We start from the raw sequence: 19663 nt of genomic DNA, 5'->3' as shown, positions 1-19663 counted from the left end.
AATAAATCTGATTTTTTCGAAATTAGTGAAATCGTTCTTTGTAACGTTTTTTCGTCTTAATTTCGAACATTATTTGAAAAGCTGTTTATTGGAAACCCGAGTTTGAATTTATGTCCTCACTTTAATACTCTGCTTCTTTGGCGCGGAATCAATACTAAATTATTAGTGAATGGAAAGTTCCGGGCGAGTCCTTTTCAGTGTAAGATTTGTGGCAATTTAACAGATAAAATATCGTGACTTTGTTGTTATAATTATACGATTGACCTCATATTTTTGGTTGAAATTTTATTGAACTTGTAGAAAGGAGCACACTGTGCTTATTTTAATCAAGACAGACAATAGAGTCACAGAGATACACTGAAAAGATTTGGAGGAAGAGTTCAGAGACAGATAATATAATTGGGCATAAAATATTCAAACGTGTCGAAAATCCCAGTTTTTTCTCAAAAGTTTGTGAAAGTAAATCGGTGTTTTCTCACGACGATGCTTATGTTGCATTAGAATTGAAAAATAATTTTCGAAAGTTATATTACAAACGAAACTTTTACGTTGCAAAGCTGCAATATTGTTACGTTTCGTTAGTTTATGATTCAATTTTGTACCTGCAAGGAGAAAAAACGATTGAGTCTGTTCCAAAACAGACTTCAATGCCGGGAAATCAGTATTGTTTGATGAAACTTTACTACTCTTTTATGGAAATTCATTTGAATTAAGAAAATTATCAAGGAGAAATTATAAATTTCATCTGGAGTTGGAACGAAATAACACAATTTTCGTACACATTTATTTCCGTTTTATTTATGCAACATTTTAATTTATGCATCGAAGATTGAGCCAAAGGGGGCAAGGTAAAAGTCACACAGTGAAAGGAAAATATCACCGAGATGTATCCATTTCAATTTGATTGATTCAACAAGTTTATAATTGAAACAAAATCAGTCACAAAGGACCAATTATTTGATGTTGTTGACATTGGTTCTAGATATTATCATTTTCATAATTGGAGACATTCAATTGGAAACTAATTGAATCAATTAATTTCGTGGTTGAAAAAAAAAGAAAAATATTTTTTTTCTCTGCGATACAAATTAGGAACTTTTTCGGAAAATATTCTCCACTTTGGACATTGAAGTTTTATGAGTTCTGAAATAATTTGCTTAGTAGCGAGAGAGAGAGAGAGAGTGTGAGAGGAAAGAAAGAGTGTGTGGAAAGAGATTTGCCAGCGGGTCATTAAAATTATTGAGACGACACACGGAATTTGGAAAACTATTATACTAGTGCCCGAGAGATCACATCAATAATTGTTCCTATCCTACAAGCACAAGAATACATAACCGAACAACGGATTTGAATTTAACGAGGAATTCGTATACTTGTGTAAAGAATTGGTGAGTCCCAATTTTTTCTCTACTATACATATTTTATGAATAACTAAACCTATATGGTATAATATAACACATGGAGAAATTGTCCAGAATTTAAAAGTGACTAAGTATTAAGTCCCTATATTTATTCTATTATTACACGATTATCTACCAATACATAACAATACCTCCTTCGGGAATCAAATATTAATTTTCGAACATTCGATTTGGCATTGGCTTATGTCTAACTTTATCGAATCGAGTTGGAATTTATATTGAGAATTTGTCGTTGAGGCGGTTTCTTGAGTTTGGAAAAAAAACTTTAAATCGAATTGAAATTTAACATTTCAAATTTATCATTAAAAAGTTGTCCTGAAATTGGAAGGAATGGTTTAATCGAAATAAACTTAGGTTAAAATTTGCCACTGGAAAGTTTAATCTAATTTGGATTTGACGAGGAATCATTCTTACATTGAATTGAAATACAATAATTCATATTTGGCGTTGGAATCTTCCCTTATATTCGATCTGCATATACATCTTTGTTTTCTGTGCTAATTTGTTTGGTTAATAAACATATTCTTTATTAATTTGAACCTTAATTGAAATTTAATCGTATATCGTTTCTTTTGTCTATATTTTTGAGCAAACGTTCATTTGTTCTAGAAATATAGTTCACCGATATTTTTTCAATTAAAATCGTAATTAAAGTTGAAGGGGTATCCAAATTAACTGGAACCTGTGAACGATTATATTCGTAATCGCGACGATTTAAATTGAAAATTAGTTTGGTGATTGGAACCAAAGAAATATTTTTTTTCTGTGTGTTGAGTTATCACTCGGAACTTGATTCGTGACACTAACTTGTTTCTTTATCTAGAGGAAGTCGTATAATACCCGAAGAGGAAAATAAATCAATCAGCATTTATAGTGTGTTATACATCTTCCGTTGGATTAGCTTGGTTACATTTTCATAGAATAAATTTTGCGCGAATTTAAATTCTCTCTAGTTTTCCTTGAAAAAAATGGCTTCACAAAAGTTTATTTTTTTCTCAGACCAAGTTGTTACCTTTTGTGCAAACTTTGCTAGCCTGGAGGAAAAGCCAACCAGAACATCAAGTTTGCAAGTCGAACTTGATGATTTGGAACGACAATGGCGTCAGCTGGTAAAGATATATGAAGTTGAGATGACTGAAACCCCTGATAACTCAAAGGCTACTCAGGAATCGGTGCATTCTAAGTTTCTGGAATCCAGTAGGGCATATAAGGAATGCAAGGCCCTAATTCTTGACTTAATACAAGATCAAGAAAAGAAGATAGTGGGTTCAGCTGTTAACTTGGATATGGGATCTAGAGATCGTGAGGATGCTGGATTCTTATTGAAGGTACCTCCCTGTGACACCGAGGTATTTAGTGGCGGATATGATAAATGGCCAAGTTTCAGAGATATGTTTTCGGCCATTTATATCAAACATCCAAGATTATCCCCAGCTCAAAAATTATTTCACCTCAGGGCCAAGACTCGAGGAGAAGCAAGCCAAATTGTCAAGCAATTTCCTTTAACCGACGATAATTTCAATTTGGCTTGGGATGCTCTGAGTCACCGGTACGAGAACAGGCGAATATTAGTCAATCATCAATTACGTAAGATTTTCGAAATCGAGCGCGTTACTTCTGAGAAGGGAAAATCGTTGCGCAACCTGCAATACACTATAAATAATTGTTTGTCTGCCCTGAAAACTTACAATATTTCGATAATCTCATGGGATCCTCTGTTAGTATATTGGGTGTCTTCCAAACTCCCAGAGGAAACATTGGCAGCTTGGGAGAATTCATTGGATGATCATAAGCAAATGCCAACATGGCACCAGTTAGACGACTTTATAACTAAACGTTTGGGTATGTTGGAATCTATATCGGATATTAGGAAACCTATAGCAGCACCACCGGTTACCCAGAAAACTCAAACCTATCATGCAAAAACTGAAACAAATTATAAGTCCTGTAAAATGTGTAAACAAACTCATGTTTTAAGGAACTGCCTGAGATTTAAATCTTTGTCCCATACCGAGAAAAGGAAATTCGTGTTAAACCATAAAGGGTGTGAGAATTGCCTTTCTTTCTCCCACATCACTCAAAACTGTCAAAGTGATAAGGTTTGTCAAAAGTGCCAAGAACCTCATCACACACTTCTTCATCCCGAATCTGTTTTCTCTGGGGACCATGGTCAGTTGAACCCACAGGCAAATGCATTTCATGTTGAGACTCAACAAGTAGAACAACCAACCACATCTGCTGCGGCATACAATGTTTCACAAAATGTTCAAAGTCACTTTGCGAAATCAGGCGAAGGAACGATCTTACCCACAGCTCTAATTGACATCGCACACCACGGAAATAGTTTCACGATCAGAGTTTTCATTGATCAAGGGTCTCAGGAATCTTTTATCTCCTCAAGAGTTATTAATAGATTTTCGATTCCAACGAAGAAATCGATGACGACAATTTCTGGCCTGGGCGGAACTATTTTGGAAAATTCGTCAAGAATTTGTCACCTTACGTTAAAATCTCGGAAATCAAGTTTCACACATTCCGCGAATGTTATAGTCATTTCCAGTTTAAACCAACTAATGCCTGCAACCTCTACTTATATATCTAATTGGTCTGAGTTGAATCGGTTGGATTTAGCTGATCCGAACTTTTCGAAACCGGCGCAAATTGATATGTTACTGGGAAGCGAAATATTGCCATATATATTAAAGACTGGGATTAAGAAAAATGTTTCCAGAAATTTATTAGCCCAGGAAACAGAATTCGGGTGGATAGTTAGTGGTAAACCAGCATGTCGCACGGTAGAAACATTTGCTTCTTGGGTAACCTCTCCTGATACACTGAATGAAGAACTTAAACGGTTTTGGGAAATAGAAAATGTGATGTCTGACACACCTCTTTCTGAGGAAGACAAATGGTGTGAAGAGTTTTATAGAAGGACAGTAAATCGTCGGTCTGATGGCAAATATGTCGTCAGATTACCATTTAAGCAAAATATACCATCGAATATGGTGCTTGGATCATCACGAAAAGCAGCCTTGGGTCAATTTTTGAGGATGGAGAAAACTCTAAAGAAAACTCCTGAACTAGAACAAGAATATAACAAGGCTCTTTCAGAGTATGTACAACTAGGTCATATGGCACTTACAAATAATATGGAGATAAATCGAGGTTCCCAAGTCTTATCGTTTTATCTACCACATCATGCGGTGGTTAAACCAGATAGAACATCAACCAAAGTACGAGTTGTTTTCAATGCTTCGAAGAAAACCACATCTGGATTTTCTCTAAATGATGTTCTATATACCGGCCCTGCGAAACAAAACGATTTAATGAATGTCATATTGAATTGGAGATTTTTTAAATACGTTTTCAACGGGGATATCCAGAAAATGTATCGTCAGATCTGGATTCATTGCGATGATCAACAGTATCAAAGAATTCTGTTTCGCCCTTCACCGTCTGACCAAGTTCAAGACTTTTGCTTAAAAACAGTAACGTTTGGTGTTAATTGCGCGCCATATTTGGCGATTAGAACTCTACTCCAACTAAGTGAAGATGCGAAAGAATCTCATCCAACGGCATCAGCCATATTGCAGAATCAAATATACGTCGATGATGTTCTATCTGGAGCTCATTCTTTAATGGAAACCAAATCAAATCTTCTGGAACTTATTGATTTGTTAAATTCAGGCGGGTTTCCACTAAAGAAAATAACAGCAAATCATTCTCAAATTCTAGAAAATTTGCCCCCGGAGGATCTTCTTGATGAAGATTTCTTAAAAATAGAGGATGCTAGTGAGACAAAAACATTAGGTATTAAATGGAACGCAATGTCAGATCTCTTCTTCTACAATGTCGCGAAGATTGATAAACCCTCTTCGCCTATAACCAAGCGTAAAATTCTTTCAATTGTTGCAAAGCTTTTTGATCCAGCCGGTTGGTTAGCTCCTATCATAATAGTAGCAAAAGTCTTGATGCAGCAACTTTGGATTGATGGTACTGACTGGGATGAAGAAGTCAAACCACAATCATTAGAAAAATGGAATTTGTTTATTTCGAACTTTGATGAAATACGAAATATACGAATTCCTCGCTGGGTCAAATTCACCCCTGACGGTAAATTTCAACTGCATGGATTTTGTGATGCCTCAGAGAAGGCTTATTGTGCATGTATTTATATCCGATCGATATCTCCGGAAAATGTTGTATCCTCGCACTTGCTTGTTTCAAAGAGTAAAGTTGCCCCATTGAAAACGATAAGCTTACCCAGATTGGAGTTGTGTGGAGCCGCACTACTTAGTAAACTTCTGAAATCCATATGCAAGAATCTGAGTTTGCCCCATAATGAAATGTATCTCTGGTCAGATTCTACTATCACTTTAGCTTGGCTTAGCAAACCACCGTACCAATGGAAAACATTTGTTGCAAACAAAATATCCGAAATTCTTGATAACGTTGGTAATGCTAATTGGAGACATGTTCCAACCGCTGATAACCCAGCTGATATTGGCACAAGAGGAGTAACAGCAGTAGAATTGGTAGCTAATGATCTCTGGTGGTATGGACCAAGCTGGCTAACGAAAGCCCCAGAATTGTGGCCAAAAACAACTTTGCCAATGGAATCATCTTTAGAGAAGAAAGTTACTTCCCATCACACTCAAATACAATCGGATGAAATTCTAGAACGTTTCTCTTCATTTGATCGAGCCTTGCGTGTAATATCTTATATATTTAGATTTATCAGAAAATGTCAAAAACGAATTTTACCAGATATGGTGAAAGACTTTATAACTACGGATGAAATAACGTTTGTAAAGCGCCGATTGATAATGATTGCACAGGTAACATATTATCCGTCGGAATATCAGGCGCTTGAATCCAAGAGAACTATCAGCTTGAAAAGCCGTCTATTAACATTAAATCCATTTCTCGACGAGAACCACTTACTGCGAGTCAATGGACGTTTGGCTAATTCGGATATGAATTATAACGAAAGACATCCAATAATTCTCCCTGAGAAGTCTCGTTTTTGCAAACTCTTTATTGACTTCACACATAAAATCTTGATGCACGCAGAACATCAAAGTATGCTACGTGCTATACGCCAAGAATTTTATGTAATTCGATTGAAAAATTCTGTTCGTCAATGCATAAGAAATTGTCGATCCTGTGCCATATATAAGAATCGAATTCGAAATCAAATCATGGCTGCTCTGCCAGTTGAAAGATGTACATTTTCACTACCGTTCACGAATACCGGTATCGATTTCGCTGGCCCATTCGAGCTCAAGACATCACGACTGCGAAACGCAAAAACTCAGAAAGGTTATGCTGCGATATTCGTCTGTTTGTCGACACGTGCAATTCATTTGGAAGTATGTTCTGATTTGTCGTCTGAAGCTTTCTTAGCTACGTTTAGTAGATTTGTAGGTAGAAGGGGATTCCCAAATAAAGTCTTTTCCGATAATGGAACCAACTTTGTTGGTGCGAATCGTACATTGACTCAGGAATATAAGAATTTTATACGGTCTTCTGAAAAGGCTTTAATATCAAAATATAATCTCCATGGATTTACCTGGGTCTTTATACCACCTCATGCTCCTCATATGGGAGGCTTATGGGAAGCCGGTGTGAAGAGCATGAAAACACATCTTAAGAAAGTTGCGGGGGCTTATAAATACACCTTTGAGGAGTTTTCCACATTGTTGATTCGGATCGAAAGCATATTAAATTCTCGTCCGCTTTCTCCGATGACTGAAGATCCGAATGAGCTTGCTCCACTGACACCCGGCCACTTCTTAAGGGGAACTGCATTAACTGCTATTCCCGAAGAAGTTTCCGATAATCTCACCTTAATTAATCGTTGGCAAAGACTTAAGCTCATCCAAAAACATTTTTCCAAGCGCTGGAAAAATGAATATATTAGTGATCTACAACGTCGTTATAAATGGAAATCTATTCAGAAAAATCTAAAAAAAGATGACTTTGTAATCGTGCGGGATGATAATTTGCCTCCAACGGAATGGCGTCTTGGTCGTATAGAAAAAGTTTTCCAAGGAACCGACTCGAATGTACGTGTGGCTGAAGTCCGAACTCAAAATGGAGTAATCGTTCGCCCTTTAGTCAAACTATGCATATTACCGAGTGCTTAATATATTTATATCTAGCTTCCGTTCACCGTTCACATATCAAATAAAATATTTACGTTTCAGCATTGCTTCTAGCGTACCAAAATGTCGTATCTGCCAAGAAAGACATTTTTTGAAAGACTGCTTAAAATTTTCGAACATGACTGTGGTCGAACGACGAGAGACGGCGAGGAAAAAGAACTTTTGCTTCAACTGTTTATGTTCCTCGCATACTCGGGACAGGTGTCCATCAAGAAGGTCTTGTCTGGTCTGCAACGGCTCACATCATACAATGCTACACACGGACAACAACCGGAAATCAACAGCTCGACCCGCCACGTATACAACACAAACCAAACATGCTGCTTCTAAAAGGTCTCCACCCATCAAACACCCATCCGGGAAAAAGGAAACTCACAGACGAACTATCGATGAAACAAGACGCAATGACAATCCTGAAAAAGCATCCGCTTCCCACAAAAAACCTTATGTCAGCGACCGTCTCAGCTCCAGGAACAAAACTCATGTGTTCTTGCCCACTGCAATGGCTAAGGTTTTGACACCGCAGGGGCCGCAGAAAACCCGCTTGATAATTAATTCTGGAGCATCGCAGACTGTCGTGAAAACCGACTTTGTCGAAAGATTACGTCTGCCTACAACCAGGAAAGGAAATCGGTATTATTGCACTCTTAACCTCTTGTCCTATCACGATAAATCGGCAAAGGTGCAAATCACCGGAGAAGTGCGAAGCCAATTGAATACCACCTTCCCCGAGACCACAAATGATAAACGCTTGACAACTTTATATAACCACTTGGTAGATTTAGCCGATCCTCATTTTTACCATCCCACCAATATCGAAATAGTGTTGGCCAACGACCAAATTCCAAGAATTCTTCGAGCGGGTCTAATCCAGACGTCTTCATCAATGCCAATTGCCCAGAGTACTGTTTTTGGATGGATCATATCGGGAGCATGTCACTACTAAGTTGCAATGCTGCAAGAGGGGCGGCATGTTGAAGCTAGTTCAACAACACTTTTTTTTTTCAACATACATTGTTTCTATAACCCATTGTCTATAAATGAATTTCTTTACTTGAATTAAGCCATTAACGTTTTTACTTTAAAAGTATCTAACAATTAATTTGAATTTATTTATATATGGCAACCCTTTATCCAATTGAACCAACTATGAAGTATAGCTTTCACTCAATCGGATAAAGGACCACCATTTTAACCAACTTTCCAATTGAATTTCGTATCGCTAGAAATGGCTTGAGTTAATGAAGCTTCACTTGTGCTACAGCAACTCAAGCGGTAAGGAGCTGAAATCTCATCAATAAAGTCACTTATATGCCATATTAAAACGAAACCCTTTTGCCTTTTTCTTTATTGCTTTGAAAACTACCATAAATTTATTACAATTGTGGGAGTTTTCAAATATACTTACAGTCCACTTCTGCAGATATCCCACAATTGTTCAAATATTGACCATGATTTAGCCCTTAAGATTTTTTTCAACTTGTCTAGTTTATAATTCTCTTAAATTTTAGTTCATCTATAACATTGTATTTTAGTTCATTTTTACAACACCATAAGATTTATATACCCCTACCAAGTTAAAAAGTCAATATTCTTTTGGTTTACTTGCTTATTTTGTGGGAAACCCGATAATAAAAATTGGTTTACAGTCTCTTTAAAATGTCGACAACTAAACTATTTTTAAATCAATCCTTCCACAGTACAGAGAAATTAAATAATTAAAGGAACAACAAATCGTTTTACTATTATGAAAATGTTCATACATTAAAATTAAACTTTCCTTAAGCAAAAGTACTTTATTATAAAAACTTATGATGAAAGTTCTTAATACAATGTTTTTTGTGAATAAAAATTATGACCACGTGGAACAGAGAGTAGTTCATTTGAACTCGCTGTTTGGACATTTTGACTTATCCTTTTTTTATTCATCGTAGGTAATTTTACATAAAAAAATATTCTTTTTAAAAGAAATCCATATTAAAAAAATACTTACCAATTTATGACTAAACCGTACGCTGAGATATAACAAAAATTTTCCAAATTCATCTGGAATTGAATATTAATTTTATACATTGAATAATGAAAATTTCAATACACCTTCAATTCCAACATATTTTACTAAATATTCTTAATAACTTATTTCTAAACTACCGATAAAATATTAATAACTTTCATTTAAAAGGTTTAATAAACAAACACCAATATATGTCTCAAAAATCCAAAATATTCCATGCCTTTATACAAAGACAATAAACTCGAGGAAGATAGGAAATTGGCTTGCGTCATACCAAATGTTGCATTTACCATGTTAGTTCCATACATGTTCGTAATTTTTTTATTTGTTTTTCGTTTTTATTTTTTAAATGAAAAACTTAATTTTCCTAATGAAATAATGTTAAATTTTAGGCAACAACAAAAAAAAACTATATTTTCCCGTTTAAGGAAATTTATTTCGTGCACTTAATTTCTTTTTTTTTGCATTTTAATGCTATGACAATACTTGTCGTATACGCGTTTGGTTCGAGTATGAAACTAACACGGTAAATGGTTTGATCTCCTCAGTAGCCAATTTCCTATCTTCCTCAAGTTTATTGTTTTTGCCTTTATATTCCCTTCTTGAATACCTGCTTAAAAGATGCAACAACCCACGCCCAAAAACAATAAACTTGAGGAAGATAGGAAATTGGCTACTGAGGAGATCAAACCATTTACCGTGTTAGTTTCATACTCGAACCAAACGCGTATACGACAAGTATTGTCATAGCATTAAAATGCAAATAAAAAGAAATTAAGTGCACGAAATAAATTTCCTTAAACGGGAAAATATAGTTTTTTTTTGTTGTTGCCTAAAATTTAACATTATTTCATTAGGAAAATTAAGTTTTTCATTTAAAAAATAAAAACGAAAAACAAATAAAAAAATTACGAACATGTATGGAACTAACATGGTAAATGCAACATTTGGTATGACGCAAGCCAATTTCCTATCTTCCTCAAGTTTATTGTCTTTGGCCAAAACATCCATACAACAACAAAAACACATGTGCCTTTATTGAAAACAACACCTCATCCAGCCAAAAACCATCAACGAATAACAAACACACGCACACACAAACCACTAAATGAACAAAAATAAAAACAACCCCACGCTCATGTATACACAACAAAACTCAAGTAACATCATCTTTACATTAATCACATTCCACTATTCCGATAAAGATCTCTGTACTATGTATTAGTTCATCGCATCTGCTGACAATTTACTCTAAGAATAATATTGGTAAAGGCACACCAGTTTATGAACGATGAAACGTTTAACTTAAAGTTTGCAAAATTTTCATGAAATGTTATCTACCATTTTTGACGAAAATGTCTATAAATTTAATTACATGTGAACTAAAAATATTTCATTGGGTAATTTTTACCAACAATTATTAACTATAGGAATTGTCAGTAAGAAATTCCTATCCACTTTCAAGTTAATTTTTCGTAAAAAAATATTTTCTCATACAAAAAAATCTTATAGTAAATTTCACTTATTATTTAGAAAATACTTTACATTTCACAAGTAGATTTATAGCATGACAAACGAATTTTTAACTACCAGTTAAGACATTTTTTAAGGAAATTTCCATCGTATTTTGTAGGCCATGAACTAAACGATTGCTACTTAGAATTTGTAAAATTTCCTTTCGAGTAGTTAATTTTCATTGAAGATACGAAAATGAACTAAAATTCTGGAAAATTCTTGTAATAAATTATTGTAAAAATCTTCTTAAATTTACGAGACACTTTTTTTCTGTGTATATTGTTTGTATTACAGAAAAAAGTGCTAAAAAATAAAAGACTCGTCAAGAAAGATGTGGGGGTAGATGCGAAGCAATTAGACTGAAAAGAAAAAATACATTTTTTGAGTTAGTCTTTATGAAATTGTTTGTACAGAGGTAAGATTTTTTTTCGTGTTACGATTACGATTACGATTACTAAATATATGAAGAGTTATCAAAACGCGTAATATTTAAAAAAGAAATTGATTTTTTTAAAATCGGCAGTAAATGTATCAACTATGAGAAAAAATATATTTATGATTATTGTTTAATGTTTGCATTTCCAAATATATACAAAATAAAATTATATTTTCAAAAAAAAAAATTATCACCTTAATTTATTTCGATGCATTTGTCTCTACAAGTTTCTACTGTATTACTACTTATCGACTCGATATTTGCTCATGCTATCAAATAAAAAAAAATGATACATCTCTATGTATATTCTCCAGCAGCCCAAACACACAAAATATTTCCAAACCAAACTGTAATCATAATATTAAATATGATTATTTTCTAGGGCTTCGTTTTTTTTTTTTCTTCCTTCTTTCTTTTTTTTTTTTTTTGCTGCTGATTTGTGGCTGGGACAAATAAAAGAAAAAATCTCTGACCCTTTTGCTTAGCAAGTGTTTTTGATATTTGGTCGAGGAAAAACTTGGAAGCGAATGTCAGCGGGTTCGGATAAAGTTTTGGTTTATTTCGCTCTGCTGTCGTTGATGAGAACAATATGGAAATGGCTTTTCCATGACTCTACACGTATTAGGAAAATTTCAATGGCAAAAAAACAGACCTAACCCATAGAAACTTATTTTCACACATACAGACAGGCACTCACACATATGACCCAGCAAATCTGTGACCATGTTTATATCATTGTGTGTTTGAATTGTATTGTCCATGGATTCATAGGGTCTTAGGGTTGGATGGATGAGGGGGGTAAATATGAAAAGAGATTAAATCCTTTTTTCATATTTTGTTGTACATTTTTTTTTTTGGGTCACAGATTTGCACAAATACTCTGGTTTTTTAATATTCAACTTGGTTAACTTTATAACAAAAGACTATCACCAAAATCTCCAATGTTGTTGGTTTTTTTTTCTTCTCCTATATGGTTTGGAAATATATTTTGCTTCCTTTGGAAATTATTGCGGCTGCTGCAGAAGGTGGAGGGATGTAGAGGTTTGGGGTTTCTTCTTGTTTTTTTTTTTCGTATTTCATAAATATGCAAAAGTTTTGCTTAAAGAGTTCACTAGTATATGTTTGAATTTGACCAATAGGCCGCAATAAACTTTAGAAGGATTCAAGGATTTCTCTAATTTTCCATTCCACAAACAATTTCATCCCTAGCATCAACCACATCGCACCAGCAAGTCCTGGTCAACTTTTAGTCCACTTATGCATAAGCTCCTGTTTCTGGAGAGATTACAAATTGAAATGTGTGCAAACACTCTCTAGGCATTCTCTGGCTCCTTGCACAATTTAGAAAATTCTAATCTGGGGGAAAAATTGAGAAAAACTGATTAGTTATGTTGTAATCGCATATAAGCAAGATATAAATCTGCTCAAGCTAGTGACATATACCCTACCTCAAGAGAGAAATTTATTTTGCTTTTGGGATTGAAATTGGAAAAAATTGTTAAGCAATTTTAGATATATGAGATTGAAGATTGATGATTATAGAGAAGCTATATGCAATATACGAATATGGAATCTATAAAGAGAAATTGGGTTTGTATTGAAGAATTCACAAGGAGACTACTTTGTTTGTTTGGGATATGAGATTATGAAATATTATTTAAGGATTTCGATTACCTCGAAATACAATATTCATGTAGTGAAATCATCTGAACTTTGGGCTCTTATTGCTGGCAATATACCTGTTAAAATTCTGGCAAATTATTATTTAAAATATGACGTAACTTCAACAAATTTGCAATTAATTTAGAGCATACAACGTTTTTGGGAAAGTGTTTTTTTAGAATATTTCGCATCGAAATGCAAAATAGAAAAATTGGTGTACAGAAGCCTATTTATTATACTAATGTAATTGTAATGATCCTTTATAACATTGGAAATGAGGAGTTTTCGATTTTTTACAATTGTACAAAAGATAATTTTCGATTTTTGATTTATTCCAAATAAATAAATTTTTATAACTCATTCACACTAACAGGTTGGCTGATAAGTCCCCGGTCTGACACATAGATGACGTCGCTAGTATTAAATGCATATTATATAGTACCAACCTTCAATTAGTTTGTGAGATAGAGCGTCTTTTGTAAAGCAACTTTTGTTATTGTGAAAAAAATGGAAAAAAAGGAATTTCGTGTTTTGATAAACTACTGTTTTCTGAAGGGAACAAATACGGTGGAAGCAAAAACTTGACTTGATAATGAGTTTCCGGACTCTGCCCCAGGGAAATCAACAATAATTGATTGGTATGCAAAATTCAAGCGTGGTCAAATGAGCACGGAGGACGGTGAACGCAGTGGACGCCAGAAAGAGGTGGTTACCGACGAAAACATCAAAAAAATCCACAAAATAATTTTGAATGACCGTAAAATGAAGTTGATCGAGATAGAAGAGGCCTTAAAGATATCAAAGGAACGTGTTGGTCATATCATTCATCAATATTTCGATATGCGGAAGCTCTGTGCAAAATGGGTGCCGCGCGAGCTCACATTTGACCAAAAACAACAACGTGTTGATGATTCTGAGCGGTGTTTGCAGCTGTTAACTCGTAATACACCCGAGTTTTTCCGTCGACATGTGACAATGGATGAAACATGGCTCCATCACTACACTCCTGAGTCCAATCGACAGTCGGCTGAGTGGACAGCGACCTGTGAACCTTCTCCGAAGCGTGAAAAGACTCAAAAGTCCGCTGGCAAAGTAATGGCCTCTGTTTTTTGGGATGCGCATGTAATAATTTTTATCGATTATCTTGAGAAGGGAAAAACCATCAACAGTGACTATCATATGGCGTTATTGAAGCGTTTGAAGGCCGAAATCGCGGCAAAACGGCCCCATATGAAGAAGAAAAAAGTGTTGTTCCACCAAGACAACGCACCGTGCCACAAGTCATTGAGAACAATGGCAAAAATTCATGAATTGGGCTTCGAATTGCTTCCCCACCCACCGTATTCTCCAGATCTGGCCTCCAGCGACTTTTTCTTGTTCTCAGACCTCAAAAGGAGGCTCGCAGGGAAAAAAATTGGCTGCAATGAAGAGGTGATCGCCGAAACTGAGGCCTATTTTGAGGCAAAACCGAAGGAGTACTACCAAAATGGTATCAAAAAATTGGAAGGTCGTTATAATCGTTGTAACTAAAATTCTGTCAGCATTTTTGATTTTAGTTCTTCGTCTCTTCTCATTAGTTCTTTTTATCGGAAAACTACAATTTCCCATTGCTGGAAAATATTGGCAATATATTTCTTGCAAATTAAAAATATTTCTACTTTATTCTTGTTATGCTCAATTTCACAGTGTGCACGTGACACGAAATTTTCGTGACTCACGAAAATTTTCGTGATTCACGCGTGAGTCGTGAGTCATTCTCATGTCAACGGCGTGAGTGTGCATGAGCGTGATTAACAAACCAAACTGTCGTGCGTGAGCGTGAGTCATGAAAACGTTATCTTCGTGAGTGTGCGTGAGTAACGAATTACGCTCACGAAAATAATCCCACTCTCCAACATAACATAAAACGCTTAAAAGTTAAATTCATTTGCAATTTTAGTGACACCTAGGATGTTAAGAGTTTAATAACGCTCTCGATTTTAATCGAGCTCATGATTTCAGACACGTCCCTCAGGTAAATTACTCATAAAATTATTCCTGAGTCACGATATTTTTCGTGAGTCACGACATTTTCGTGCGTGAGTAAAAGTTTTCTTTTCGTGAGTGTGCGGAGCGTGAGACCTACCAAGCAATATAATAAGATTTTTCTTATTCACGCACAATATTTTTCGTGAGTGTGCGTGAGTAAAATATTACTCACGTGCACACCTCTACCATGAACAAGAAGAGTTTTCTTTTCTTAGGAACGAAATTTTAGACAAGTTTGGAGATAATCGTAGAATAGTTTATCACAAATTCTGAAGGAAAGTTTTTTTCTTTGGGTTTTTGAGTAGAAATCCATTCCAATATTGAACAAGTAAGGAAAGTCTAAAGTCGGGCGGGGCCGACTATATTATACCCTGCACCACTTTGTAGATCTAAATTTTCGATACCATATCACATCCGTCAAATGTGTTGGGTGCTATATATAAAGGTTTGTCGCAAATACATACATTTAAATATCACTCGATTTGGACAGAATTTGATAGACTTTTACAAAATCTATAGACTCAAAATTTATGTTGGCTAATGCACTAGGGTGGAACACAATTTTAGTAAAAAATAAGGGAAACATTTAAATCTAAAGCGATTTTAAGGAAGCTTCGAAAAACTTTATTTATGATTTATCGCTCGATATATATGTATTAGAAGTTTAGGAAAATTAGAGTCATTTTTACAACTTTTCGACTAAGCAGTGGCGATTTACCAAGGAAAATGCTGGTATTTTGACCATTTTTATTCAAAATCAGAAAAAAATATATATGGGAGCTATATCTAAATCTGAACCGATTTCAATTAAATTTAGCACACATAACTATATTACTAATTGTACTCCTAGTGCAAAATTTCAACCAAATTGGGCCAAAACGCTGGCTTCTGGGGCCATATAAGTCCATATCAGGCGAAAAATATATATGGAAGCTATATCTAAATCTGAACCGATTTCAATTAAATTTGGCAAACATGACTATACTACCAATTCTACTCCTTGTGCAAAATTTCAAGCTAATCGGGATACAACTCTGGTTTCTGGGTCCATATAAGTGCATATCGGGCGAAATATATATATGGGAGCTATATCTAAATCTGAATCGATTTCAGCCAAATTAGGCACGCATAGCTACAATGCTAAATCTACTCCCTGTGCAAAATTTCAACCAAATTTGGCCAAAAATCTGGCTTCTGGGGCCATATAAGTCCATATCGGGCGAAAGATATATATGGGAGATATATCTAAATCTGAACCGATTTCAATCAAATTTTGCACACTTAACTATACGACTAGGTGTTATGTTTGTAAAAAATTTCAAGCAAATCGGTATAAAACTCTGGCTGCTGGGTCCATATTACTGCATATCGGGCGAAAATATATATGGGAGCTATATCTAAATCTAAATCGATTTCTTCCAAAATCAATAGGGTTCTTTTCTGACCCAAATTGGGAACATGTGCCAAATTTGAAGGCGATTGGACTTAAATTGCGACCTAGACTTTGATCACAAAAATGTGTTCACAGACAGACGGACGGACGGACAGACAGACGGACATGGTTATATCGACTCAGGGACCCACCCTGAGCATTATTGCCAAAGACACCATTTGTCTATCTCGTCTCCTTCTGGGTGTTACAACATATGCACTTACCCTGTTCCACAGTGTGGCGCAGGATATAAACACTATGGGAAACATTTAACTCTGAAGTAATTTTAAGGAAACTTCGCAAAAGTTTATTTATGATTTATCGCTCGATATATATGTATTAGAAGTTTAGGAAAATTAGAGTCATTTTTACAACTTAAGCAGTGGCGATTTCACAAGGAAAATGTTGATATTTTTACCATTTTTGTCGAAATCAGAAAAACATATATATGGGAGCTATATCTAAATCTGAACTGATTTCAACCAAATTTGGCACGCATAGCTACAATGCTAATTCTACTACCTGTGCAAAATTTCAACTAAATCGGAGTTAAAAATTGGCCTCTGTGGTGTAAATCGGGCGAAAGCTATATATGGGAGATATATGTAAATCTGAACCGATTTCAACCAAATTTGGCACGCAAAATGTCAATTAAATCGGAGTAAAAGATTAGCCACTGTGGTCATATGAGTGTAAATCGGGCGAAAGCTATATATAGGAGATATATCTAAATCTGAACCGATTTCAACTAAATTTGGCCCGCATAGCTACAATGCTAATTCTACTCCCTGTGCAAAATTTCAACTAAATCGGAGTTAAAAATTGGCCTCTGTGGTGTAAATCGGGCGAAAGCTATATATGGGAGATATATGTAAATCTGAACCGATTTCAACCAAATTTGGCACGCATAGCTACAATGCTAATTCTACTCCCTGTGAAAAATTTCAACTATATCGGAGCAAAAAATTGGCCTCTGTGGTCATATGAGTGTAAATCGGGCGAAAGCTATGTATAGGAGATATATCTAAATCTGAACCGATTTCTACCAAATTGTTCTTCTTGTGAAAAATTTTAAGCAAATTTGGGTAAAACTCTGGCTTCTGGGGCCATATAAGTCCATATCGAGCGAAATATATATATGGAAGCTATATCTAAATCTGAATCGATTTCTTCCAAAATCAATAGGGTTATATTCTGAGGCAAAACACATACTTGTGCGACCTAGACTTTGATTACAAAAATGTGTTCACGGACATGGCTATATCGACTCAGAAGCCCACCCTGAGCATTTTTGCCGAAGACACAATGTGTCTATCTCGTCTCCTTGTGGGTGTTGCAAACATATGCACTAACTTATAATACCCTGTTCCACAGTGAGGCGCAGGCTATAGAAATCTACGTGTTGACCGGAATATCAATTGTATTCACAAATGGCCTGTATTTATTAAGACTGTTCTGTTTATTTTAAGACAGTTGTAAGGAAAATATATTTGTATTATGGTTGTATTCAATTAAAATTTATTTATAATAATAGACGAAGGTTTGGGTTAACTAAATTCTTTTCCGATGTTGTTTACAATCTACCTAACTGGATTCTAAATGAAATTTAGAAGCTTTCATTCTAATATTGTGCTTAACCCCAATTGTGCGAAGATCGTTGTATAAAACTAACTTAGGAATCTATCTCTTATCAGTTTTTTAAACCCACCATCATAAGACGGTGATGGGGGCATAATAATGTAAATATTCCGTTTGCAAAACATCGAAATATCCATTTAAGCTAATACAAAGTAAGTATAATTTTGATCAAAGTGATATTCTAATACGATGGTGATGTTATGTTCGGTCCCTGTTTTGATAAAGCCCCTGTTTAGACCGAACAAACAAATTGACTTCTTGTTTTATTTGCATTTATAAACATTAACCCCTTAAAATAAATAAAAATTTTGTTTTGTTATAGCCCCTGTTAAGGGGAATCTGGCCCAGTACTTCGTTTCCCAATAGATTACAAACCAAAACGAAGAAATAATTCTTGGAATCTTTATTTCAACGCTTACGATTAAAATTCCTAAAATATATTTATTACATTAATTCATGGCTCATTAATAATTATTTATATACAAATTACACACTTTTTTGGTTAGGAAACTAAGTACGAACTTCATATAAGGTTACGGCACAGCGTCCTTCTACCCTCTTTAATAATTAAAGCGCAAACTTATGTTACAGGCGCTTGGAATTTTCTTTCGTTAATAAAAAAAATCAAATATAAATTCTAATATGGCTAACTACTCAAACAAAAGGAGTGATTCTCAAATATAATGTTTATCGATAACTCTGTATACGAGACTGGCAGTGGTGTCAACAGCCCCCATATATCCGATCTCCCAGTTTGAGTTCTTGGCTAATATTGAAAGATTTAATTTGGAACTTCATATATACATAATACAAAATGCCTTTTGCGATATATTTATATTTATAACAATCCGATCCTCTTGATTTTTTTTTTTTAATTAATACAATTTTTTGCCTTTGTTCATTCACATCCAATGCCATCGATTATATTTTTGGATTTATGGGTCTGTTTGTATAAATCAATTCTCACAATTTAGCACCATTAAACATGGTCACTAATTGTCTGAGCTTTATTCTAATATGTAGAAATTTTCAGAAAAATTGTTTAATCCATTTTCCCTGACCATAATTCAAAACCATGGATTTGATATGTTTATGGTATGACCATAAAATACGCAACTAATTCCAGTGAAAAAGAATCCATTGGCCTGCATTGTGCAAATAACCGAAACAATTTACACGTGTAGTATTATCAGACACATTGAATTATTCCACACATTTTCACATCAGGTACATGACAATGCTTTAATCTCCTTAAAATTTTTGTGAAAACAAAAAAAAATCAGAAATACATATACCGAAGAGAATGTAAGCCTACCAATAGTAAGCTCAATAAATTTTCATAAAATCCCC

At 34.8% G+C, this 19663-nt stretch overlaps 1 protein-coding gene across 1 annotated transcript; it reads left to right on the top strand.

Moving 5' to 3' along the window:
- The first annotated feature begins 2389 nt into the window (after positions 1 to 2389).
- Positions 2390 to 7570, top strand: LOC142231486 (uncharacterized). Its single transcript, XM_075302095.1, has one exon. It carries the CDS (start codon positions 2390 to 2392, stop codon positions 7568 to 7570), a length of 5181 nt encoding a protein of 1726 aa, XP_075158210.1.
- Positions 7571 to 19663: the final 12093 nt, after the last annotated feature.

The sequence above is a fragment of the Haematobia irritans genome, chromosome 3 (assembly GCF_050003625.1).
Source record: "Haematobia irritans isolate KBUSLIRL chromosome 3, ASM5000362v1, whole genome shotgun sequence".
NCBI lineage: Eukaryota > Metazoa > Arthropoda > Insecta > Diptera > Muscidae > Haematobia > Haematobia irritans.
The sequence above is the reverse complement of the archived record's forward strand: the minus strand, read 5'-3'. Positions and strand labels throughout refer to the sequence as shown.